Source organism: Gobio gobio (genome assembly GCF_949357685.1).
Source record: "Gobio gobio genome assembly, chromosome: 21".
Classification (NCBI taxonomy): Eukaryota; Metazoa; Chordata; class Actinopteri; order Cypriniformes; family Gobionidae; genus Gobio; species Gobio gobio.
This window is the reverse complement of record NC_137117.1, coordinates 39,352,344-39,379,089: the sequence shown is the minus strand read 5'-3', so window position 1 is coordinate 39,379,089 and position 26,746 is coordinate 39,352,344. Positions and strand designations below refer to the sequence as shown.

General features: G+C 44.4%; 1 protein-coding gene across 1 annotated transcript; it reads right to left on the bottom strand.

Moving 5' to 3' along the window:
* Positions 1 to 1,578: 1,578 nt before the first annotated feature.
* On the bottom strand, positions 1,579 to 15,516 carry LOC307117854 (uncharacterized protein). The gene is made up of 5 exons (XM_079803028.1): positions 15,171 to 15,516; positions 13,126 to 13,452; positions 6,751 to 6,810; positions 2,033 to 2,137; positions 1,579 to 1,926 (listed from the first exon to the last, which is right to left on the bottom strand). Exons 1-5 carry the CDS (start codon positions 15,217 to 15,219, stop codon positions 1,787 to 1,789), a joined length of 681 nt encoding a protein of 226 aa, XP_079659154.1. The 5' UTR covers positions 15,220 to 15,516; the 3' UTR covers positions 1,579 to 1,786.
* Between the last annotated feature and the right edge of the window lie 11,230 nt (positions 15,517 to 26,746).

Genomic DNA, 26,746 nt, shown 5'->3' with positions numbered 1-26,746 from the left:
AGTCCACACTACAATGTGAAAATGGCATTTTCAAAAAGCTCTGTCTTCATTGACAAAAACACAGGCTGCGTCCGAAACCTGGAAAATGCTGCCTTCGGAGGACACATTTCAAAGCAGGAAGGCATCAAGGCATGTCCGAATCAAATGTTAGCTTCACTTCCTGTCTCCAGAGATACCTTCATCTGATCGAGTTTCGAAGGCAGCATTTATGTATCCTTCGCTGCCTTTGATATCCCACAATCCTGCGCTTTCCATACTGTGACAGTTGAGCTGGAAAAAAAAGATGGCGTCCGAAAGTTGCGTTTGCTGGGCAGTTTGTGTGTAAATGTACGTTTTTTTACCAGCATTTTCTACTTCTGATGTCATTTCTAGCGAGAAATTACTAATGTAGCAATTAAGTATTTGTTTAGTTCTCCCCAAAGCTCTCTCTATTTTGCTGTAGATCATTTAACGGTTACACTGCCTTTAGAAGTCTGTCCGAAATCAGTTTCGTGAGGTGCCTTCATCCACAAACGCTGCCTTAGGTTTTAGTGGTCTAGTGGTCTTAGTGTGGACGGAAGGCCAAAATGTAGAGAAAGAGATTCGTTTTTTAAGATGTAGTACATCGTTGTTGTGTAGCTAAACATGCTCTTAGTGTTGACAAAGCCTTATAACTCTCTCTTTTGGTTGCTCCTGTATGTACACTAACAGTACATGTATAATATTTATTTTTGCTATGAATTCAATTTCAGAGCTTTTACCATTTCATAGCTTTGGGCTTCTGACTTTACAAAATGAAAGGTATTTCATCTCATTTGATTTTCTTTCTTTTTTTGTTGTTGGAACATCCCATTTAAACGATGACATTATTATGTCCATGTTACAGCTTACTATATACACATTATCATTTGAAATACAATCAAAATACTCTTAAAACATTGTTCAGACTCTAAATTCTGGTTGGACTACATTTGAAGTTCTTGTAAAATAGTGGATATGCCACTACATATCAGTTGATTTAATGTGCCAGGTTGCAATAATGCTGCTGAGCAACTATACGCAATCTTTAGTCTACAACAAAGCTGCCTATGAGTGCCTGAATGTAAGCCATTGCACAGTGGTTCTCTAATATTTTGTGGTGATATGACCCTTAGAAAGTCAAATCTACATTGTTCGGTACCTTTTTAGTATTTAAAAAAAAAAAAAAAGTATTTTTTTCACAATTTTTAAATATGACACTTACAATTCCCATTAAGCTGCTTTGTAAAATTTGAGCCATATTTTCCTACCAAACAAAGCATTAAAGTATTGAATGTATTTTATGATATTTTATAGCTTACATTATTATTTATTTTGGGTTTTTAAGCTTATTTCAGAGGAATGCACAATTGTAATAAATGTGAAAATATCAGGATGTATTTTTTTGTATTATATTTATCCAACAAACGTTGTATTAAATTAACTGGACATCATTTTAAACATTTGTATTTTTGTACATGTGTAACAATGGTGGGGAAAATGTTTTTTTTCTTCTTTTCTTCAATTTCTGAGTTAAAATTGTTCACTTTGTTCAGAGCAGTAAACATAATAAACTTTATTCATTCAACCTTTCTTTATTTGTATACTTTGCCTTGCAGTGCACTGTATTTTATAATTTTATATCATAATATTTCATACTTTACATTCAACTAAATGAGGTCAGACTGGAAGAAAAATTTCATTATGATATAGAAGACTGTCTGTGAAAATATGCATAGCTTAAAATAAGAAAACACTGATCACGTGATGCCACAGATTTGTATCATCATCACACGGACGATTGAGCTCCTCTTCGGGCTGAGCAGCATCTTATGTGCTCAACCAGAAACGCAACGGTGGCAATCGCCAGCAGACCAGACAGAACCAGCCGGACCAGAACCTCGACCTCACCGCATCTCTCCACGGATTCTGAAGATTCAAGAGAGATGGAGACAGCCAGGGGGTTATTCATAATCCTAGTCCTACAAACAAGAAGATTAGTCTTTGTGGAAACCCAAGCAAACGCCGATTGTACCTTGATTATTAGGGCAGAACTCTCTTGTTTGTGGATGGGTGGTGCTGTTTCTCGCTTGTGTTCCCTGTGGTGTTCCCTGTGGTGTTCCCTGTGGTGTTCCTGGTGCTGGACAGATATAGTTTGTAAGGTTAAGTTATTTGACTGTTTAAAAAGTAAACACAGTTTGCAGTCTGACTATGGCAAGCCGTTTTAACATTTAATCCTGAAAACGAAGTAGTATGTATTTTCATGCTACTAGTCCTTAATGGAATAGATAATAAGTAGAGACGCAGATGGGTTTTTTAGAAGTCTGATTCTGACGCATGCTTTTGGATAAATAAAGTTACTGTCCATACCTTTAGAATAAATTCGGGTATGCCAATCCATTTATTGTCCATTTGGCATTCAAACAACAAATAAAACGATAACATTTTAAAAATTCCAAACTTTACTTATTTGACTTGCTACTCACAAATCAGTTATTTATTTCAAAACAAACGGTTGGGCATAAGCACTAGGGTTGGGAATCGTGAGAAATTTTCCGGTTCCGGTTCTGGTTGCGGTTCCGCCTAACGATTCCGGTTCCGATTCCGGTTCCATTAAAATTATTAAACAAATAGTGATAAAGGAAAAAGGCACAATACGCGACTCAAACAATCCATTTTGTGTTTATTACTTGCTCAAATTAATTTACAGGTTGGCAATGTCAAAAAAGTCCTGTACTGTACATATATTACAGTATTAATTAAGCCATTCTTGTAACACATTTCTTTTTCAAATGAACACCTCTGAAATTGTCTTGTTACATTTTATCTCTCTGTCTCTGAATAAAACCAAGTTATAAATTATATTTATTAGTTATATTTATTAATTAGTTGTATATTAATTTAATCGTAATTCAGTTATTCAGTGAACTTGTAAATAATAAATTGCAATTCAGCATTACAAAGGTAATTGTGCCTAAACGCTTACCTAAACCATGGTGACTCAACGGTTGACACACATATATATATATATATATATATATATATATATATATATATATATATATATATATATATATATATATATATATATATATATATATATATATATATATATATATATGCCTTATTGCCTTTCACTATAAATCTGGTATAAGCCCTGTGGCTTCATTATCATTCATTCTTTGGAAATGAATCCATACTTGTGACTTTCTCTTCGCCATGCTGGTGGTCAGCGAGAAAATATCTGATGCAAAACCGTAAATGTGTAGCGCGAGGGCTTTCAATGCTGAACTGCGTTGCACTCCTGGAAGCGGCAGGCAACGTAATTAATATTCATGATGAGGTGAGCCAGGGTTGCCAGGTTTTCACAACAAAACCCGCGAAATTGCTACTCAAAACTAGCCCAAAACAAGCCTAATCGCGTGTCAGGGGGGCTTCTCCGGTAAAATTCGCATTTCCGGGGCTAAATATCACATAATTGGGGTCGCTTCAACCCGCGGACATGAAACACAGCCCGCGGCAACAGTGGAAAACGGGAAAGCGGGAAAACCACGGACTTGGCAGCACTCGCTATTAAAGGATACGCTTCCAGCGCTTCGCACACACATTGCACCAGAACCGTTTTCGGAACCGAAACTTAGGAATTTCGCGCGGTTCTGGTATTTTTCAAAAATCAGTTTCGGTTCTGCAAAAGAACCGGTTCTCGGTTCCCAACCCTAATAAGCACAGTCTTGCACAACTTGCACAGTTTGTTTGACCTTCCATATGCGCACATGTAACTCATCATCGCCCTATTTAAATATACTCAAAATCAGGGCTCTGAACCGGTTCAAGGAACGAAAACGAAAACCGGAAACGAACGAAATTTTAAGAGGAACAAAAACGAAAACGAAATCAAAATCAATTGAATCGTTCTGAACAGAAACGTTAATTTGAAATGGCCATTAACCGGTTAATAACGCTATTTTATCGTTCTCTTTAATATTTTAATTTGGCAGTGACCAATCATGAATAGAGTAGTCCAGCATGTGACGTTGACGGATCAAGCGTGAGTGAAATGCCCGCGTACCATCATCTATGAATCTACCGGTACGCAAGTCAGTGTAGAGCGCGCATTTTCATGCCTCAAGTACATTTCTTTCCCCACTGAGGTCATCAATGAATGTGCAGGTATTGGAGGACATTCTTTTCGTACGTTTAAATAAGCAGTACGGACTTTAAGCTCAAATAGACTGATTTAGGCTAGTTTATGGATTTCGTTTAAGCCTGTCCAATTAGGCTATAGCATCTATCAAACATTTTTCCTATAGTCTTTCAGATTGCCAATACAGGACAGCTCTATGTTTTCTATATAGACGGTTGATGCTTCGTATTAAATGGTATGTTATATTGCATTAAATGATCAAGCTTTATTAGCTGACTGAATTTGATTATGGGATGCAAGGACGTGTTGCGCAGTGTTTGCTTTGAAATTACCAGTTGACGGTGCATTAAAAGAGCAATGGTTATCCAGTTTATTTATTCTTTATTCATGCAATTTTTAAAACAAGTCGTGTTGAAAAAAAGTTATGTACAAAGAATGTTATCACTCTTCTGAAAATTATTCGGCATAAGAGGCCACTTTCGATTGTCTAACGCTCCATTAAAACAGGTCCGCTGTTTATGCTTTGTAATTAATGCATGTATTTCTGTTGTGGTTTTAAAAATTTTATGAAATAAATATTCAAGTTTAATTACCATGCGTATTATTATTATTGAGTGAAAAATAAGTATATTTATACATATTTGTATAGGCTAAATTAAAATAACGTTATTAACCGGTATTTTTTCAAATCAAACCGTTTTCGGAACAGTAATGTTTATTGAGGAACGCAAAAACGGAAACGCTATAATATCGATTCTGCTCGGAGTGAACCGATTGATATTTTTTTCCGTTTTTAAGCCCTGCTCAAAATACTTGCCTCTAGTGTCACAAACAAAAATTACAATTCAATTTAATGGCTCCAACAAATAGTATCTCTATACTAGTATATATTCCATTAAGTACTAGTACTTATTCATTAGCTGCTTATTCCTTAGATAGCCTACTAGCATCTTTTTTTAATTGTAACTAGTAACATTTCTTAGCTATATGGATGAAAAAAATGATTGTCATTTACTAAAATAGACACTTGAAAAATTATGCCTGAGGTATTTATTAACATTTGTATGCTTTTCTTTTTAAATGATAAAAGTTGTAATTTATTGAACCATGCTTGAGACAGTCACACCATAGGACAATTTTGAGATTTTGCTAAAAAACAAAACAAACAAATCTAAAGACAAAGCAGTTTTTATATCAACTATTTCTTATAGTTCAATTAAAAATCTTACCAGTAAAATAAAATAATAGAATGGAATAAATTGGAATAAATACTAGTATCTAATGAATAAGTACTAGTGCTTATTGGAATAGACACGAGTAGCTAAAAAAGCAAGTACAAGTAGCATGAAAATTGATACTAGTACGTTTTAAAGATTAAATGTTAAAACGGCTTGCCATAATCTCCTCGTCCTAACAGTGACGGGAGCTTTCGAAAAACACTGCTTCATGAAGCGTCGAAACTGAGCTTTTGTTTTGAATTAGTGGTTCGGAGCTTGTATCAAACTCAACAGTCAGGTGATTTCAACAAACCAGCCTTCGTTGCGTCACCTTTGTTTCGAAGCGTTTTAAAATTCTGAGGGTTTGCCACTAGATGGCGTTGATCTGGTGAACCCATGAATGAGTGTCGGGTTAGTTTTATAATGTAGGTAAAAAAACATTTTAAAAACTTAGAATTTTGATTAATTTTAATACTTAAAAAACAGAAACTGATACTTAATTCTTTCTAATTGACCTAGTTTACCAAGCCCTGTGTAATAACACACAAACCAAGCACTACAAATTAGGCTAATAAAATATACATTTGACAGAACCTTCATATTTAATGTTTATTTGACTCCACTGTCACAAAGAGTGGGTTGTTTTAACCCAGCGATTGGGTTGTTTTAAGCAAACATTTACCCAACGATTGGGTTGGTTTAACCCAGCAATTGGGTTGTTTTAACCCAGCGATTGGGTTGGTTTAACCCAGAGATTGGGTTGTTTTAACCCAGCGATTGGGTTGTTTTAAGCAAACATTTAACCCAATTGCTGGGTTAAACCTACCCAACTGCTGGGTTAAACAACCCAATAGCTGGGTTTGTCCATTTTCAACCCAACTTGGGTTGTTTTTAACCCAGCATTTTTTAGAGTGTAGTAGCCTAATGTGTGCCGATAGGCAGGAGCACAACGTGCATACACAGTTTTCAGTCTTTCCGCTTGCAAATTCCACCATGTAAATAGCGAATCCGCCATGGTGCAAGTACAACTGGCTTTTAAAGGGAAAGGGAGATGAGACTCTAATTGGTTTATTGCACGTTATGCCCAAAACACACCCATGACTCATTAAGAGACGAGCTGTTGGACCATGCGCCAGGCGTTTCCTGTCGTTAAACAAGCAAAAGTGGAACCATCGTTAAAATAGGGCCCTAAATGTTTAATGTTGAAATAATCATGAAAAATACCTTTATTGAAGTCATTTTTTAAACTGTACATATTTAAATGTCCCTGGTCTTATTGTGATTCATCAGTGCAGGATGTTTAAAAAAAATACACTTGGTGCCCTGTACCACACCTGACGACAATTTCAGATGATATTCATTATAAAAAGACAGATATAGACAAAGACGCACCTGTAGATCGGTGCACAGTCACTGCTGAGCTGCTCCTGATGGCCGGTACAGAGACAGGTGCTTTAGGACGAGAGGAAACCAATTTAACAATGAAACATATCATGAGACCATTTGAGATCCTGTCAATTATCCTGAATCTTATTGCTTTGATCCCATATTATAAGTTCCCTTTCAGTCAGTCACGTTCGACGTACGTCGGAACTGACCGACGAATTGGGATCTGTCTTCAGAGACCAGTCTACTTCGAGTGTATAAGAAACGAGCCAATTGTATTGGCATCCACGCACCGCCCCGCACCGCGGGTATAAACACGGAAGTGGAGTACCGCATATTGCTTAAACTTCGGAGCCGAACGGTTTGCTGTATCAAGCTGTTTCTGCGAAGAGTGTTTAAACGAGTCTCGAGGAGGATCGCTCTCTTACCTGGGTGCTGGTGTGACGGCGCGAGTCAGCGAGCGGCCGCTGCAACATACACTTGTTCCTGTGTTGGTTGGCTGGGCGTTTCCGTTCTTGAGTGCTCACATGCAGGCTTGCAATCGGACTGCTGTGAGCCGCGGTCATCTCCCTGAGCGCTTCAGCACTTCTAAAAGAGCATTTCCTTCTAAAAAGAGCAACACGGTTTGACCCTGCGTCTTTTTCAAGATGTCATTCAAACCGTGTGTTTCTGGATGCGGTTGTTTCCTGTCCTCATTTGACGGCCACGATCTCTCTCGCATATAAACATGTGAGATTGCGTTCGTGGGTGATCCGCGTTCTCCCAGGAGAACGTGGTCACGTCGGCGCGTTGTTCGGGCTCGAGCGTTCAGCGCGCCGTGTGCCGTCTGGCACCGGCTGACAGCGGGGGTTGCCACGGCAACCCAGCGCGTCACTCGGTCCTCTGGTGCGCGGTCGAGACTGTGATACCTCAAACGGGGTTGAGTCCCATTGCTTATTCCCCGATCTAGTTCCTTTTCTGGTGCACCGGAAAAGGTCTACTTTGGCTAATAAGTCTTGGTGGCCTGAGGATTATAGTGGGGCTTCCCCGCCGGGTTCATTCCCCGTGGGCCCCCACTCCTCTATCGCATCACAAGCATGCTGAGACTTTGTTCGTGGGTGGTTCATGTTCCCTTATGAGAACATGACCACGTCGGCGCTTTGTTCACCGTGCCTCTTCTTGGAGGCTTGAGTGTTCAGCGCGCCGTGTGCCGTCAAGTCGGACGGCCACGCTCATTGTCTCACATGCCTGCTGGTAGCTTACGGATGGGATTGCTGGTCCTTTTTTGAAAGAAGGGGGGACCTAGCGTTTCATTTGGGGCTCTGGCGGAGGACAGATGTCAATTGCTGCATCGGAGAGAGGGCTGTTATGCGCTGGAAATGATGATGCTGAGTTTCCCACTATAATAGTGTGCTCATGCTGAATCAGATTCAGAGTTGACAGCCATGCTTTCTGGGGTGGCTGCCCGGATGTGCATTGGAAAAACTTAGCAGTGTGGAACTATTTGGTGCCAAAATATGGAACGCCAAAAGGGCCATAATGTTTAAGTTTTTTCCCTCTCTCACTGCCCTCTGTCCTGCATGCACGAGGGTAGTCCCGACCCAGGGGTTATGCAGGAACTGCGTGTTGTGATGGACCTCGCCCTCCGGGTGACGGAAGTCACTGCACGCTCCCTGGGTCAGGCGATGTCCACACTAGTGGTCCAGAAAGCTGGGGCTAACCTGGCAGATGTGCGTGAGCCCGACAAAGTTCGGTTCCTCAACGCCCCTGTCTGTCAGGCTGGCCTCTTCGGCGACGTCATCGAGAACTGTGCCCAGCAGTTCTTGGTGGCCCAGAAGCAGGTGGAGGTAAAAAATAATAATTAAAAAAAAAAAAAAAAACTTCCTGCCACGACGACCAGCTGCTGCCTCCACCCAGTCGTTGTCCGCAGCACCTCCATCTGCTTGTCGCCGAGGGTGTCTCCCTGCGTCCGCCTCCGCCCCTGCTAAGCCAAGCAGCAGCCTCCACCCAGGCAGCAGGTGGCCGGGCGCAAGGGAGGCGCCCAACCCGTCAAGGGTCCCGCAAAGTCCGCTGGCAAGCACAAGGGCAAGCGGCCCTGAAACGGGCAGCCCAGCAAGAGGGGAACTGCTCAGGGAGTCGGTGTCCGCACCCCTCCCTACCCCGGAGGAGGACCGGGGGGAGAATATATTTTTCGGTTTCGGTCCTGCCGCTGGCTCTCCGGAGTCCAGCGGTACCCATGTTCTCAGAGCAGTTTCCTTTGTCCCTGGGCCCAGAGAGGCTCAAGCCGGCTGTGTGCGACGCCCCCGGGCCTTGCCACTCCTGGCTTCCCCTCTCTTCTTTGCCAGGGGGTGGAGTGAGGCTGGAGGACGCCCCCGGGCCTTCTCTCCCACACACTGCCCCACCCTGGAACGATCAGACCCACTCCGGGTCGCCTCCGGGCCGTCCGGGTTGGGTCTGAGCGTTCCACCTCGCTGCCCCACCCCGGGTACGTCTGTGGTGCCATTGGTCCCGCTTGCACGGTTTCTGGGGGCCTGGCTAAGAGAGCCCCCAGACCGTCTCGCTGGCTCATCCGTACTATCAGACTCGGCTACGCGACTCAGTTCGCGTACCGGCCTCCCAAGCACAAGGGCATCCTCTTCACCTCCGTGCGGAGCAGTGATGCCCATGTCTTGCGGTCAGAGATCGATGTCCTACTGGCGAAGGACGCGGTCGAGCCGGTTCCTCCAGCCGATATGAAGTCGGGGTTCTACAGCCCCTACTTCATTGTACCCAAGAAAGGCGGTGGGTTACGGCCAATCTTGGACCTGCGTGTTCTGAAACGGGCCCTGCACAAGCTTCCATTCAGAATGCTAACGCAGAAATTCATTTTCGAATGCATCCGTCCCCAAGATTGGTTTGCAGCGATCGACCTGAAGGACGCGTACTTTCATGTCTCTATTCTCCCTCGACACAGACCGTTCTTATGCTTTGCGTTCGAGGGGAAGGCATATCAGTACAAAGTCTTGCCCTTCGGGCTGTCCCTGTCGCCCCGCGTCTTTACGAAAGTCGTGGAGGCAGCCATTGTTCCACTCCGAGAACGCGGCGTTCGCATTCTCAACTATCTCGACGACTGGCTTATACTCGCCCAGTCTCGGGAGCAGTTGTGCGAACACAGGGACCTGGTGCTCCGTCACCTCAGCCTGTTGGGCCTTCGGGTCAACCGAGAGAAGAGCAAACTCTGTCCCACGCAGAGGATCTCTTATCTCGGCGTGGAGCTGGATTCGGTCAATCGGACTGCGCGCCTCACAGAGGAACGAGTCCAGTCAGTGTTGAACTGCTTGAATACATTCAAGAGCAGGACGGCGGTCCCACTGAAATTCTTTCAGAGGCTCCTGGGGCATATGGCATCTGCAGCCGCGGTAACGCCGCTCGGATTGCTTCATATGAGACCGCTTCAGCGCTGGCTAAACGACCGAGTCCCGAGGTGGGCGTGGCAGAGCGGCCAGTATCGGGTCCCAGTTACCCCGTACTGTCGCCAAACCTTCAAACCCTTGGTCCGACCCCTCGTTCTTACGGGCCGGAGTGCCCTTAAGACAGGTGTCCAGGCATGTTGTGGTATTCACAGATGCCTCAGCCACGGGTTGGGGGGCCACGTACAACGGGCATGCAGTCTCGGGTCTGTGGACAGGGCCCCAGCTGCATTGGCATATTAATTGCCTGGAGTTAATGGCAGTACGTCTTGCGCTAAGTCGCTTCAAGAAGCTGCTTCAGCACAAACACGTACTGGTCCGCACGGACAGCACTCCGGCCGTTGCGTACATCAACCGTCAGGGTGGTCTGCGCTCCCGTCGCATGCTCCAACTCGCCCGCCACCTCCTCCTGTGGAGTCAGAAGCATCTGAGGTCGCTTCGTGCCATTCACATCCCAGGTGTGCTGAACCAGACAGCCGACAAGCTCTCTTGTCAGTGTCCACTTCCGGGAGAGTGGTGACCTTTTCGGAGCCGCACAGGTATACCTGTTTGCCACTTCGGACTCGTCCCATTGCCAGTGGTACTATTCCCTGAACGGGGGTACCCTCGGCACAGATGCACTGGCGCACAGCTGGCCCCGGGACCTACGCAAATATGCGTTTCCCCCAGTGAGCCTTCTAGCACAGACTCTGTGCAAGGTCAGGGAGGACGAGGAACAGGTCTTGCTAGTTGCGCCCTACTGGCCCAACCGGACCTGGTTCCCCGAACTTACACTCCTCGCGACAGCCCCACCCTGGCCGATTCCCCTGAGGAAGGACCTTCTTTCTCAGGGAGGGGGCACTCTATGGCACCTGCGTCCAGACCTCTGGAAACTCCATGTCTGGTCCCTGGACGGGACGCGGAGGTTCTATGTGGCCTGCCACAGGCAGTGGTAGACACCATCGCTTCAGCTAGAGCCCCCTCTACGAGGCGCCTCTATGCCCTGAAGTGGAACCTGTTCGTTGAGTGGTGTTCTTCTCGCCAGAAGACCCCCGGAAGTGTTCGATTAATGTTGTGCTTTCTTTCCTAAAAGATGGGTTGGAGCGAAGGCTGTCTCCCTCCACCCTGAAAGTGTACGTCGTAGCAATAGCGGCGTATCACGATGTAGTTGAAGGTAAAACCTTAGGGAAGCACGACTTAATCGTCAGGTTCCTCAGAGGTGCGAGGAGACTAAATCCTCCTCGTTCTATCTCGCTACCCTCTTGGGACTTAGCCCTGGTGCTCAGAGCACTTCAGGGCCCTCCTTTTGAGCCTTTGCCGTCCGTTGAGTTAAAAATCCTGTCTATGAAGACGGTACTCCTGACTGCATTGGCCTCAATCAAGAGGGTGGGGGACCTGCATGCGCTTCGGTCTACGAATCGTGCCTAGAATTCGGGCCCGGTAACTCTCACGTCATCCTGAGACCCCGGCCCGGATACGCGCCCAAGGTTCCTACCACTCTCTTTCAGGACCAGGTGGTGAACCTGCAAGCGCTGCCCTCGGAGGAGGCAGACCCAGCCCTGGCTTTGTTATGTCCCGTCCGTGCTCTTCGCGCTTACGTTGACCGGACACAAAGCTTTAGGACCTCAGAGCAGCTCTTCGTCTGTTATGGAGGCAGCAGAAGGGAAAGGCTGTCTCCAAGCAGAGGTTAGCCCACTGGATAGTGAATGCTATCGTCTTTAGCGTACCAATCGCAAGACGTGCCTTGCCCGTTCGGGTTGCGAGCGCACTCCACAAGGAGTGTTGCCTCCTCCTGGGCGCTGGCTCAAGGCGCCTCGCTGACAGACATCTGTAGAGCTGCGGGCTGGGCGACACCTAACACGTTCGCTAGATTCTATAGCCTCCGTGTGGAGCCGGTTTCTTCCCGTGTACTCGCCTCCAACGGCCGGTAGACATGAAGTGCCCGTTCCTGTGTCGGCTTGCTACGCCACTCCCGCCTATGGCCGGATTCGTGCGTTTATCTTCTCCAGTTGTGTTCCCCAGAAATGGTGAACCCTGTCGAGCTCCTCCGTCACCCCTTCGGTGTCAGACGTTGCGGCCGTCTGACGCCAGGCCTGCACCCGTATGCTTGTGGAACGTGTGTGTAGGCTGGGTTTCATATGTGTTGGTCCCCTCACGGCGACCCCATATGTGTATTTCCACGGTACCTGCTACCCTACTCGGCTAGCCCGTGTCTTTCCCTTGACAGAGCCCCGCTCTGTCGTCTCTGGGTGTGTTCTTTCCCCCCTGGGACCAGGTTGGATCCACCCCAGAGACTGCCATATGTTGCACTACCCTGATAGGTTAGTCCTTATGAGTATTCCACCTCTCCTCCCTTGGAGGACGTGGCTCCGCAGCGTTCCATCTCCCTGAGACTGGCACGCTTCCCAGCGTTATCCAGTAGTCACGCAGAGTGGGTCTTGCAGGAACAGCAGTGACTGACCTTCCCTGCCGGGAGCCCTGACTCCCACTCCAACATAGGAGTGGTCCAGTGAGCTCAGGCAGGGCGCTGGAAGGGCCAGCATCTCTGGCGTGTTGGTAGGGATCCCAATTCGTCGGTCAGTTCCGACGTACGTCGAACGTGACCGACTGAAAGGGAACGTCTCGGTTACGTATGTAACCCTCGTTCCCTGAAGGAGGGAACGGAGACGTACGTCCCGTCGCCAGGTGCTGTGCTTCCGCTGAAGGGCAGAGTCACTTATTCGGCTCCTCAGTTGGAAAAGCAATATGCGGTACTCCACTTCCGTGTTTATACCCGCGGTGCGGGGCGGTGCGTGGACCGCATGCCAATACAATTGGCTCGTTTCTAATACACTCGAAGTAGACTGGTCTCTGAAGACAGATCCCAATTCGTCGGTCAGTTCCGACGTACGTCTCCGTTCCCTCCTTCAGGGAACGAGGGTTACATACGTAACCGAGACGTTACTTTTCCATATTGACTGCAGCTGTAACTTACCATAAACATCCACTTTGTATTTCTGCGCTGTGACCTTTTTATTGACAATGATTACTGCTTTATACAGTCCAGATTCATTCATCCTGATGGCTGTGATAGTTAAAGTGCCCGTTTCTCTGTCCAGCTGTACTCTGCCTGTGAGTCTCTTGTCATAATGAGTGTAAATTTTCCCTTGATACATCTGTGCCACACGCGTGCTTTGACTGGCACTTTCAAACGTCCACAGTATCTGAACGTCTCCATTTAGATCCCGAAGTCCCAGATCCAGATTGAGGAAACCTCCCTCCTTCACTCTAATGGTTTCAACGTCATCAACCTCTCCACCCACTGAAACAATATGACAACAGGTTAAATATACAGGCCGAGGTCAATGAGACCTGTTACTTCCAACAAATGTCAGTTAACTATATAAGAAAAGTCTTGATCATTTGAATGCCATAACAATATAAAAACAATAACCATTCTGTTTAACTTTAATTTACATGTGTTTAGCAGATGCGTTTAATCAAAGAAAGAAGAATAAAAGTAACTCATAATATACAATGCCAGATTTATTTGACAACTAGAAAGCGACCTAGAGAAGATGAGAAATGCAGAGAAAGATGTTGTTTTGGTGACGGCGTCAGTGCATCGGTTTAAAGGGATAGTTCATCCAAAAATGAAAATTAGCCCATAATTTACTCACCCTCAAGTTATCCGAGGTGTATATGACATTCTTCTTTCAGACGGATAAAATCTGAGTTATATTAAAAAAGTCCAGGCTAACCCAAGCATTAGAATTTGATTCATAGTTGCTGTTTTTGAAGTCCATAAAAAGTGCATCTGTCCGTCATATTACTGCTCCACGCGGCTCTGGGGTGTTAATAAAAGGCCTTCTGAAGCGAATCGACGCGTTTGTGTAAGAAAAATATCCATATTTTTTAAGATGCGTACGTGACGTCATGACAAGCGGACCTGGTCGCGTTAGTCTTTCGATTTTTTAATTTTTCCATAAATTGAACAGGGGGCGGTCGGTCGAAAGTTTACTTTATAACGTTTTAAATATGGATATTTTTCTTACACAACCGCGTCGATTTGCTTCAGAAGGCCTTTATTAACCCCAGAGCCGCGTGGATTTGATGGACAGATGCACTTTTTATGGACTTCAAAAATAGAGCAACTATGAATCCAATTCTAACGCTTGGATTAGCCTGGACTTTTGTAATATAACTCAGATTTTATTCGTCAGAAAGAAGAATGTCATATACACCTAGGAGGATGACTTGAGGGTCAGTAAATTATGGGCTAATTTTCATTTTTGGGTGAACTATCCCTTTAAGGGTGTAAAATACAATAATATATTTATCAGAGAGGCTCAAGAAGATCTAATGCTAAGGATTTAAAACTAAATTTAAAGAAAACATACAATGTGTAATGCTGTGAGTGAGAAATATATTTTCTTTTCTGTAACTTTGCATCCATAATATACGTATCTCGGATAACCTCGGCACTAAACAGCAAGTTTAAGGAACTGTGAATGATCGCTTTACTCGTCTGATGGCTAGTGGGCGGTTCTTGAATTATGGACCAGAACTTCTGCTGTCTATAGTCGTAGACTAGCTGCTGATTTCCCGGAAAGTAAGATCACAATACATATTTCTTGCAGCACTAGCAGCACTAGCAGGCACAGACTGTGGTTTGAATGAAAGCGGTAAGAAGTGTGGAAAAGGAAGTTGGTCATTTTGAGGGTTTAGACAATGATGGTTGGAAATTACCTGCACCAGATGTTTCTTTGAAACAGAATTATCACATGACACATGAAATATTTATATAAATCTGGCATTAAGCTCTATCTGTTAATATCAGCTAAGCTCAATGTCAGATGTTTGCTCGCTTGTGCCCATATGAGATGAACCGCAACCATTAAATGTGAGAATTGTTTGGAGACTGCGCAAGTTGATATATTGAAAACCCTTCACAACATACACCAATATGTTCCAATAACTTACTAGATGAGAGAATACTAAAACAATTTAGAAGATCTTTATGAAATAAAAATACCTTACCCTGCACACTGATGAAAACCAAGACGAGAGCCCGAATGCTGATGGACATTTTTAAGGAGAATCAAATATTCAAAGCTGAGCAGCATAAACTTCAGTCATGAGATGGTATGGGTGTTCATCTGAAACCTTACTTCCAAAATTCTGCACAAATGGACATCAGGCGACCCTTGCCAAGACAGATGGATGTTAAGAGTAAAGATTCATTAGTCCTGATGTCTGTGGGGGTTAAAATGTCCATTTCTTGGTCCAAGTGAATCTCTCGTCATAATGAGTGTAAATATTCCCTCAATGCATCAGTGCGACACGAGTAATCTGTCTGACGCTTTCATCTGAACGTCTCAAGATCAGCGACTGCAGAATACACATGAAGGAAACCTTTCACTTTCACTTTAACTCTTTCAATGCCATCATCCTCTCTGAAACAGGTTACATATGCAGGTAAACAAACACTGGTTATAGCCAGTTACCTCCAGTGTTGGGGAAAGCTACTTTGAAAAGTAATGCATTGGTTAAACCCGCCTCGCCCCAACTTGGTCCCTTTCTGGGACCTTTCCCATGTGCTGAGGACACTCAGGAGCAGCTCACGACAGCCAACCCTCAGCTCTCCGGCTGGCTCTGGCATCGGTAAAGTGAATTGTTTCCCCCATATGCGTCAAAACATTGACGGGGAACTGAGGTTACGTTAGTAACTGGAGCGTTTTCTCTTGTTCAATAAAGTTTTATTTAATTGCAGTCTTTGGTTACACTTTATGTTAAGGTGTCGTTGTAACAGTGTAATTATATATTTAAGTACTGAGTAATTAATAAACAACATGTACTTACTATAGGGTTAGGGTAGGATTATAGGGCTCGGTTGAAGGTTAGTTGCATGTAATTATGTATACGTTACTGTTATTACTATGGTAAGTAACACAGGCCCGTAGCCTATTTAAAAAAAGTGGAGCTTTTTCCATCCCATTTCCATTTTGTATTGAATTATGAGGTTCAAATACTTCATTCTTTTTGCTTATTTATTACAAACAATGTTGTCAAATTGCTAACCAAGAACACCTTTTTCAGTCCAAACACACACTGTGTCGAGTATATATTATTTGGCATGGATAATCAAAACTTGCCCACAATGTTCAAATCACAAATTCACGTGACAGAACTATTAAGCTAACATGTTTTTGTTTCATGTTGTGAAACTTGTTTTCAAGAAGTCACTAAAATAACATTTGTATGATCACTAATTGGTCAGCAAACAAAGGTGCTTTAGGGGTATTTATTAATAAAGCATGCGCGGGCACACACAACACACACACACACACACACTAAATCAGGGGGGTTGTGGGGAATTCTCCCCTGAGAAAATTTAGATTTCTCTGATCTACATATGTGCATTTTAAGACGTTTGAAGGTCAAAAAACAGGATGAGAGTTAGCTTTAAAACCAAGTCAGTGGGCAGTAGATTATTTGTCAATTCCTGCTCTCTCCTCATCTCCATCACTCTTTCTTTTTCTCTCATTCTCCTTATCTTGCCCTGTCTCCCCCTCCTAAAGCAGTCAAGAAAGTAAACATAAGGTCAATTATATTTAGAATATGTTTTTATTAATCACTTTTCTAAGATTATTTTACTAAAGGCTACGAACACTAGTTAAATAAAAAAATAAAAATTCACAATATGTACACATTCATTAATCTTATGCCTTATACGAAGAAAGCTTCATTAATGTTTCTTGTCCTCTCACATTGACAGTTGCTATTTATTACATTACATTAATCACGTAAATTATATAGGCCTATTCTCAATTCAAAATGGCGAAATTAGACAAAAGTTTATTAGTTTGCCTGATAATTTTTGTTGGTAGTTTAACATTTCAATCCTAAAACAGCTGCCAAATATGAAATGTTTAGTTTAGCTACTTACATCTTATCTCGCACTTTATGACGTTTACTGAAGCGTCGCGCTGGAATTCGCACTCAACACCTTATACATCTGTGCTATACGGGTGGTTTGGCTGGATTTTTTTTCTCATTCTGTCTCTCATAGTTGAAGTGTACCTATGATGAAAATTACAGGCCTTTCTCATCTTTTTAAGTGGGAGAACTTGCACAATTGGTGGCTGACTAAATACTTTTTTCCCCCACTGTATATAACACAGAGAAACTATATAACACTAAAATAATTGAATCAGCTAAATTAATTAAGCAGCTCATTCACATTTTTCTTAATGTGACAAATCCGTCACATCAAAATTCCACCTACGGTTTTAAGGTTAACAGCCTGATGTGACACATATGTCACCACAATATTTTTGTAACTTCTTTTATATCAGTTTGTTCTAGAAATATATTAAAATCCAGTTAAAGGGATAGTTCACCCAAAAATGAAAATTCTGTCATCATTTACTCACCCTCAAGTTGTTCCAAACCAGTTTCTTTGTTCTGAAGATTTTTTGAAGAATGTTTGTAACCAAGCAGAGAGAGCAAAAATTAACTACCATAGTAGGGGAAAAAATACTATGATAGTCAATGGTTGCTCTATCTGCTTTGTTACAAACATTCTTCAAAATATCTTCTTATGTGTTCAGCAGAAAAAAGAAACTCATACAGGTTTGGAACAACTTGAGTAAATGATGACAGAATTAAAATTTTTGGGTGAACTATCCCTTTAAGTGTAATCTATGATATGCTATTAAAACATTAGAATTGTTGCATGGGTTGAAACATACCTTTAGTAACAAAAACAAGCGTTTTTAAAAATCGCTGACACTGCAACATGTGCTAACTGCACACATGGTCACATGACTTACTTAACCTGGGTGTTATATGTCACTTCTTAGGGACTTCCTGAGTTGAAATGTAGGGATAAAGACCTTTCCAGATAATCCCCAGTGTTTGTGACACCCGTGTCAGTGCGTGTTCTTTTTTTACGAAAATGTTGTACACATAATATGTAATACATAATATGCATATTTATTTTCATATCTCGCAACTTTTTGTGAAAAATTGAGACTTTTGAGGTCCTAGAGATTTTCAGAAGGAGGGGTTTGTTAACACACCAGCTTCATGATCTTAAACTATCAGCGATAACACACCAAATGAAATGTCGCCACACATAGGACGGATATATTAATCCAGACGTCTCAATCTAAAAAAAGGAAGATGATGCCCGTTCTTGTAGCGTGTTTTATTGGTAAGTCATGTGAGTAATTTGTGAGTTGATCCCCTTTACTTGTAAACAGTTTATATTTACGGTGCGAATATTTTATAGGCATTGCTGCTGTGACTGCTGCTGCATTTGATGACAAGGTCGAGTCGCTAACGGTGTCTGAAGGAGGAAACCTCAACATCTCTATTCATTTTAAGAAGTGGGATGAAGACCCTCAGGTTTTGATTACCCGTGTCTCCTCACGGGAACTGATAGCACAGCTAATCTGCCATAATCAAGTCTGTGAGCACAAGTGCTGGATTTCTGGAGTCTCACTGATCTCTGATGGAGGGAATGTGACACTGATCCTGATGAACGTCAAATTTAGTCAAACAGGACTTTACTCATCCGAGGCAGCTGACACGTACCGGCAGGCTAAGCGGACTGCAGCCCGGTTGGTTGTGGAGGCAAAAACTCGGGCCTGGGAGGAGTTCGGTGAGGCCATGGAAAAGGACTATCGGCTGGCCTCGAAGAGATTCTGGCAAACCGTCCGGCGCCTCAGGAGGGGGAAGCAGTGCCCTACCAACGCTGTTTACAGTGGCGATGGGCGACTGTTGACCTCAACTGGGGATGTCATCGGACGGTGGAAGGAATACTTCGAGGATCTCCTCAATCCCGCCATCACGTCTTCCATTGAGGAAGCAGAGGCTGGATGCTCAGAGGAGGACTCGTCCATCACCCAAGCTGAAGTCACCGAGGTGGTCAAGAAACTCCTCGGTGGCAAGGCACCGGGGGTGGATGAGATCCGCCCTGAGTACCTCAAGTCTCTGGATGTTGTGGGGCTGTCTTGGCTGACACGCCTCTGCAGCATCGCGTGGCGGTCGGGGACAGTGCCTCTGGGATGGCAGACCGGGGTGGTGGTCCCTCTTTTTAAGAAGGGGGACCGGAGAGTGTGTTCCAACTACAGGGGGATCACACTTCTCAGCCTCCCCGGGAAAGTCTATGCCAGGGTACTGGAGAGGAGAATACGGCCGATAGTAGAACCTCGGATTCAGGAGGAACAGTCTGGTTTTCGTCCGGGCCGTGGTACACTGGACCAGCTCTATACCCTCTACAGCAGGGATGGGTAACTCCAGTCCTCGAGGGCCACTGTCCTGCAAAGTTTAGCTCCAACCCTGATAAAACTCACCTGCCTGTAGCCTTCTAGTAATCCTGAAGACATTGATTAGCTGGTTCAGGTGTGTTCGATTAGGGTTGGAGCTAAACTCTGCAGGACAGTGGCCCTCGAGGACTGGAGTTGCCCATCCCTGCTCTACAGGGTGCTGGAGGGTTCATGGGAGTTTGCCCAACCAGTCCACATGTGTTTTGTGGATTTGGAGAAGGCATTCGACTGTGTCCCTCGCGGCATCCTGTGGAGGGTGCTGGGGGAGTATGGGGTCCGGGGTCCTTTGCTAAGGGCTGTCCGGTCCCTGTACGACAGAAGCAGGAGTTTGGCCCGCATTGCCGGCAGTAAGTCAGACTTGTTCCCGGTGCATGTTGGACTCCGGCAGGGCTGCCCTTTGTCGCTGGTTCTGTTCATAATTTTTATGGACAGAATTTCTAGGCGCAGCCAGGGGCCGGAGGGTGTCAGGTTTGGGGACAACGCGGTTTCGTCTCTGCTCTTTGCGGATGACGTTGTCGTGTTGGCCCCTTCTAACCAGGACCTTCAGCATGCACTGGGACGGTTTGCAGCCGAGTGTGAAGCGGCTGGGATGAGGATCAGCACCTCCAAATCCGAGGCCATGGTCCTCAGTCGGAAAAGGGGGGTTTGCCCACTTCAGGTTGGTGGAGAGTTCCTGCCTCAAGTGGAGGAGTTCAAGTATCTAGGGGTCTTGTTCACGAGTGAGGGGAGGATGGAACGGGAGATTGACAGACGGATCGGTGCAGCTTCTGCAGTAATGCGGTCGATGTACCGGTCTGTCGTGGTAAAGAAAGAGCTGAGCTGCAAGGCAAAGCTCTCGATTTACCGGTCAATCTACGTTCCTACCCTCACCTATGGTCATGAGCTTTGGGTCATGACCGAAAGGACAAGATCCCGGATACAGGCGGCTGAAATGAGCTTTCTCCGCAGGGTGGCTGGGCGCTCCCTTAGGGATAGGGTGAGAAGCTCAGCCACTCGGGAGGAACTCGGAGTAGAGCCGCTGCTCCTCCACATCGAGAGGGGTCAGCTGAGGTGGCTCGGGCATCTGTTCCGGATGCCTCCTGTTTCGGGCATGTCCAACCGGGAGGAGGCCCCGGGGAAGACCAAGGACACGCTGGAGGGACTATGTCTTCCGGCTGGCCTGGGAACGCCTCGGTGTACCCCCGGAAGAGCTAGAGGAAGTGTCTAGGGAGAGGGAAGTCTGGGCATCTCTGATTAGACTGCTGCCCCCGCGACCCGGCCCTGGATAAAGCGGAAGAAGATGGATGGATGGATGGATGGAGGACTTTACGAAGTCTGCAAACTGGGCGATACACAGCCGGAAAACAAGATGTACAACATTATCGTCTATCGTAAGTATTACTAGCACATTAGTGTTTTTAATTTTCTGATGAAATGCATTGTGGTATTGCATCACCATAATGTCGAAGTCCTCCGTATATAAAAGGACAGCAGCATAGATTATATGACAGCTATGACAAATACATATTAATTCTGAGGCATTTTAAAACTTTGGGAAAATATGAAATTGTAATTTCATGGCATTTTATACAATCGCAAGAACCTTTTGTGTCCCCTCCGGTGAGCTGAAACGACATGCTATTAAAATGAAGGTTGATATTTGGGTTTATTTACTCGTAGAATAACAAAGAAAGTTATGAATTGACAGAATGTATGACTGAACTCAAGTGACTTATGGGATAAGTTGATGTTGCGTCATGAGATGTGCAGACGTGCCTGAGAGCAAATAATTGTTGTGTTGTTCAGGAATGCTGTACAATATTCCTAAGGTTTATGAGACAATATTAAAGCTATATCTAATTGCAACTATGTCCTGTAAATATAATGTATTCCTGTGATCAAAACTGAATATCATCATTAGGCTACTCCAGTCTTCAGTGTCACATGACCCTTCAGAAATCATTCTAATATGATGGTTTGCTGCTCAAGAAACATTTATGATTATTATCCATGTTGCAAAGAGTTGTGTAATTTTTTTTTTTTTTTTAGGATTCTTTGATAAATAGAAAATTCAAAAGAACAGTATTTATCTGAAATAGAAAGCTTTTGCAACATTGTATTACCATTCAAAAATTTTGGGTCAGTAAGATTTTTTGTTTTTCGGTAAATAACTTAAATAAATTAATACATTTATTCAGCAAGGATGTATTAAATGAATCAAAAGTGACAGTAAGACATTTATAATGTTGCAAAAAAAAAATGCTATTTAAAATAAATGCTGTGAAAAAATGTTTTACACAACTGTTTTCAACATTGATGATAATCATAAAAAAAATCTTACAGATCAAAAACTTTTGAACGGCAGTGTAAATCATGAAAATCCATGGACATTTATTAAAGTTGTTAACGATTGAAAACGTGTTGTCCTTTACAGAGCCTTTACCACCTGCCATCTACAGTAAATCAGTCACTGCGGGCATGACCACAGCTATGGGCATCCCTTTGCTCATCCCTGTGCTCATCACTGTGCTCATCCCTGTGCTCATCCCTGTGCTCATCCCTGTGCTCATCACTGTGCTCATCCCTGTTCTCATCCCTGTGCTCATCCCTGTGCTCATCTCTGTGCTCATCCCTGTGCTCATCACTGTTTTCATCCCTGTGCTCATCCCTGTGCTCATCTCTGTGCTCATCACTGTTCTCATCCCTGTGCTCATCCCTGTGCTCATCACTGTTCTCATCCCTGTGCTCATCCCTGTGCTCATCTCTGTGCTCATCCCTGTGCTCATCACTGTGCTCATCCCTGTGCTCATCACTGTGCTCATCCCTGTGCTCATCCCTGTGCTCATCACTGTTCTCATCCCTGTGCTCATCCCTGTGCTCATCCCTGTGCTCATCACTGTTCTCATCCCTGTGCTCATATCTGTGCTCATCCCTGTGCTCATCACTGTTCTCATCCCTGTGCTCATCCCTGTGCTCATCTCTGTGCTCATCACTGTTCTCATCCCTGTGCTCATCCCTGTGCTCATCACTGTTCTCATCCCTGTGCTCATCTCTGTGCTCATCACTGTTCTCATCCCTGTGCTCATCACTGTTCTCATCCCTGTGCTCATCCCTGTGCTCATCCCTGTGCTCATCACTGTTCTCATCCCTGTTCTCATCCCTGTGCTCATCCCTGTGCTCATCCCTGTGCTCATCACTGTTCTCATCCCTGTGCTCATCCCTGTGCTCATCCCTGTGCTCATCACTGTTCTCATCCCTGTGCTCATCCCTGTGCTCATCCCTGTTCTCATCCCTGTGCTCATCCCTGTGCTCATCACTGTGCTCATCCCTGTGCTCATCCCTGTGCTCCTCACTGTTCTAATCCCTGTGCTCATCCCTGTGCTCATCCCTGTGTTCATCCCTGTTCTCATCCCTGTGCTCATCCCTGTGCTCATCTCTGTTCTCATCCCTGTGCTCATCACTGTTCTCATCCCTGTGCTCATCCCTGTGCTCATCCCTGTGCTCATCACTGTTCTCATCCCTGTGCTCATCACTGTTCTCATCCCTGTGCTCATCACTGTTCTCATCCCTGTGCTCATCCCTGTTCTCATCCCTGTGCTCATCACTGTTCTCATCCCTGTGCTCATCACTGTTCTCATCCCTGTGCTCATCCCGGTGCTCATCACTGCTGTCATCTACTGATAACACAAGAAGGCAAGTATCACCACAGAGCGATTTATCTTTAGTGATGAAGACAATGAAAATGACACACAATTTTGTTTCTCAGATATTATACAATTATACATTATACAGTTATAGTTTATGCTTTTGCAACTACACCAGGGGTCTCAAACTCAATTTACCTGGGGGCCGGTGGAGGTAGACTCTGGGTCAGGCTGGGCCGCATCAAGTATTCCACAAAAATCTTCTCAATCTTTATTATTAACAGTTCTTCAACATGAATGTTTCTTCTGAACATGAACTGTTCCTCTGAATTTGAACTTTCCTTCTGAACATGAATGCTTCATGAAGGCTTCTCTTGCCTACTCTATTTTTTTTTTAAATATAGCCTATAGAAATTAAATCATTATGTAATAATGAATGATTTTAATTTTATTTAAAATAATATACTAATTCAAAGCAAGGCCGTACCCAGGTCAAACAGAACAGTGAATGAAATTCTAGGTCTAATTCTGGCTGGGAAATAATCTATTTGGGACTATTTGCAAACAATATTTGGATTAATTTGCGTCAAATATATTATTAGTCCTGAGATTCTTCACATGAGTGATTAAATACATAGATTTGCTACAAATATTTGAGTTCCCAGGTGGTTTAGTGGTAGAATTTTAGTAAACCGTCTCAAAGGTTCCGAGTTCTAATCCGCTCTCATATAGTTTTTTTTCTTCTTCATTAAAATCTTGTTCTTGTTCAAAAAGATGTTCATCAATGATTGTATATTAAGAGCATGGACATGTTGCATTTTGTGTGCATTTGTGTGTGTGCATTTTGTATTTCGATTTCACTGGAAAGAATATAGTCTCTCCGCAACGGCATGAAGCGATAGATTGACGCGCTCGTCTGTGTGTGTGTGTGTGAAGATTGTGCACGAACCCCGCCTACTTTGATTTGATTGGCCATCTGAGCGCTGTTAGACCACATTGGTTTCGACTGTCTGATCAGCCCGGATCAGCCTCAAATTCTGTTCCTGTCAATCACGCGGTGTCAACCAATTATACTGCACGAGGGAGGGCCGAGCTAACTCTCTCTCTCACACACACACACACACACAAACACACGAAGTGAGGCAAGCACGGGACACGCAACGACTCAGCAAAAAGGTGCTTTTCAGAACAACTAAACACTAAACTTTGATGTCAAGTAGGGGGCCACAAAATATGCGGCCCGCGAGTTTGAGACCCCTGATCTACACCATTATTTTCACCTGATATTCATGGCCTCCTGTAATTGTGTTTTTGTATTGACTTACAGGCGTCACATGAGAGACTCTACGTCCAGTAGAAGTGACCATGGAAGTTTCTGAATGTTTCACACTGAGCCTTACATACAGGTGCTGCGGTTTACAGGGTGTAAGGTTACATTCCTCTAATTAACACTGGAAACCTCAGGACTAAGATAAATGTCCTTTTTTCAATGACTACATTTACATGTGCACCAATAATGTGATTATTTCAAATAACATAATCAGAGTAAGAACTTAATCACAGTAAGATGTTTACATGACACAGGCAAACCTCTTCAATCACGTTTACATGCACTTTTCATGATTCTGCTAAGAGCTGTATTCACACTCCAATGCACAGCCAACGGGTGAACTTAGAGTATAGAGTAGAGTATAAGCCTATCTAGAGTAGAGCCTATAAAATATTATAGAGCAGCAATATTCAAATGGTGGGCCGCACTCTGGTTCTGGACCCTGGCTTGGTTCCATCCCGACCACGGGACATAATTGCACCATTTTACAGTTTGAGCAGTGGGTCAAAACAACGGAGAGTTCACACCACAATCGCAAAGGGTAATTTATTGTAATGATTTTTCGGCTCTACATCCTCTTAATATTTTTATCTAGAGCCAAATGTGCTTCATTCAAGCCCTTTCTGCTCCATGCGCGTTGCTTCTCTCTCTCGCTAAAGATGTAACGCGTCACATTAAGAGCTGCAGATGACGCGGTTATTTTAAAGGGTTAGTTCAGTGATTTAGCATTAAGCTTTGTATCAGGAGAAACCCGGTAGTATATTCAAATTATGGTACTTTCCCCCCTCATATCCCCCTGAGACGAGATAATTATGCATTTTATTTCTGGAAAAAATCCTCCGATGACGCAAAATGACGATATTTGTGTCATCAGAGGATTCTTTGGCCAGAGGCTAGAGACTACAGCCAGTAGAAGGAGCTGTTCCGCATGTTATCAACCCGCCCATAGGGGAGAGATCTCACTCACAGAATGTAAATGTGCACAGCCGCTCGGATCGGGCATTAATAACGGAGCGAGCGGAGTTTTTCAACTTTTCAATGAATTCCTATGAAAGTTTAGCTTCCATAGGCATGATCTCATAACGCGCCCTCATTGTCTTTCATCCACATAAGTCTTTTCTCAGTCTAGAAGGCACCAAATTCTACATAATACTACATAAATGACCCAGTTTAAATACATATTCATCTTCCCAGCGCTGAAGTGCCCCTTAAACAACACTAGCAGAAACACGGTGAGCAGCAAAATAGACACATTTGCTAAAACGCTGCAGAAAACAAGAAAGCAAAAGTGTATATAATCATATAAAGCATAATTATTCAGCATATTAAGAGCATTTCATAACAATGTTATAATTTGGAAACTTATTTAAAGATGGCCAGGGAAGACATAAAACTTTGAAAGTTAACTTTGTTTTGTCCTCATGAGAGTTTTGATTATTAGATTATATACTGTCACGGGGTGAGGAATCACACGACAAGGCAGGTTGAGTGAAAAGGCCCCGGAGGGTGGATTTTAATTACAGTGCTCGTGATAAAGTGAAAACAGTTCGTAAGCCGGTGTGTGATGGCTGGTGAATCCTCGTCCCGTGTGGTGCTCGATCCTGGTGAATGTGGGTGTCCCAAACGTGCTCCAGTGAATTGGGCTGTCGGTCACTCGCTGCTTTCTAGGAGAACAAAGAGAGAGGTTAGTCCAGCAGTACATTCAGCTCGAGACCAGAGTCTGTCTGTCTGCTCATCCGTAGCTGCTTTTATGTCTCCGGGCTGATGAGGTGCAGCTGTGACCGATCAGCCCATGGTGATTGCGTGCAGGTGCGTTGTTGCCAGGGCGACGCTGATTCCTCTGGGTGGACTCGTCACATTCCCCCCCCCCCCTAAGCGTTGTTCTGGTCCTGTGAACATATGGAGACAGTAGGGGTGAAACAAAGGGAGGGTGGGGAATGACCCCTGACAGACCTGCATAAGCTGTCCATATCCTTGAGAGGCCATCGGCGTTCGCGTTGGCGGCCCCGGCCCGATGACGTACCTCAAAGTGGAAGTCCTGGAGCGCTAGGAACCAGCGAGTCACCCTGGCGTTGGTGTCCTTGGCGCGGGCCATCCATTGAAGGGGCGCATGGTCGGTGACCAGGGTGAACTTGCGGCCTAACAGGTAGTAACTTAGCTCCAGGACTGCCCACTTGATGGCCAGGGCCTCCCTCTCGACGGCGGCGTACCTCGTCTCAGCCGGGGACAGCTTCCTCGCCTTCCTGGATTTGCGACAGGACGGCCCCCAGTCCTGTGTCGGAAGCATCCGTCTGCAGCAGGAAGGGGCAACCGAAGTCTGGAGCGCGG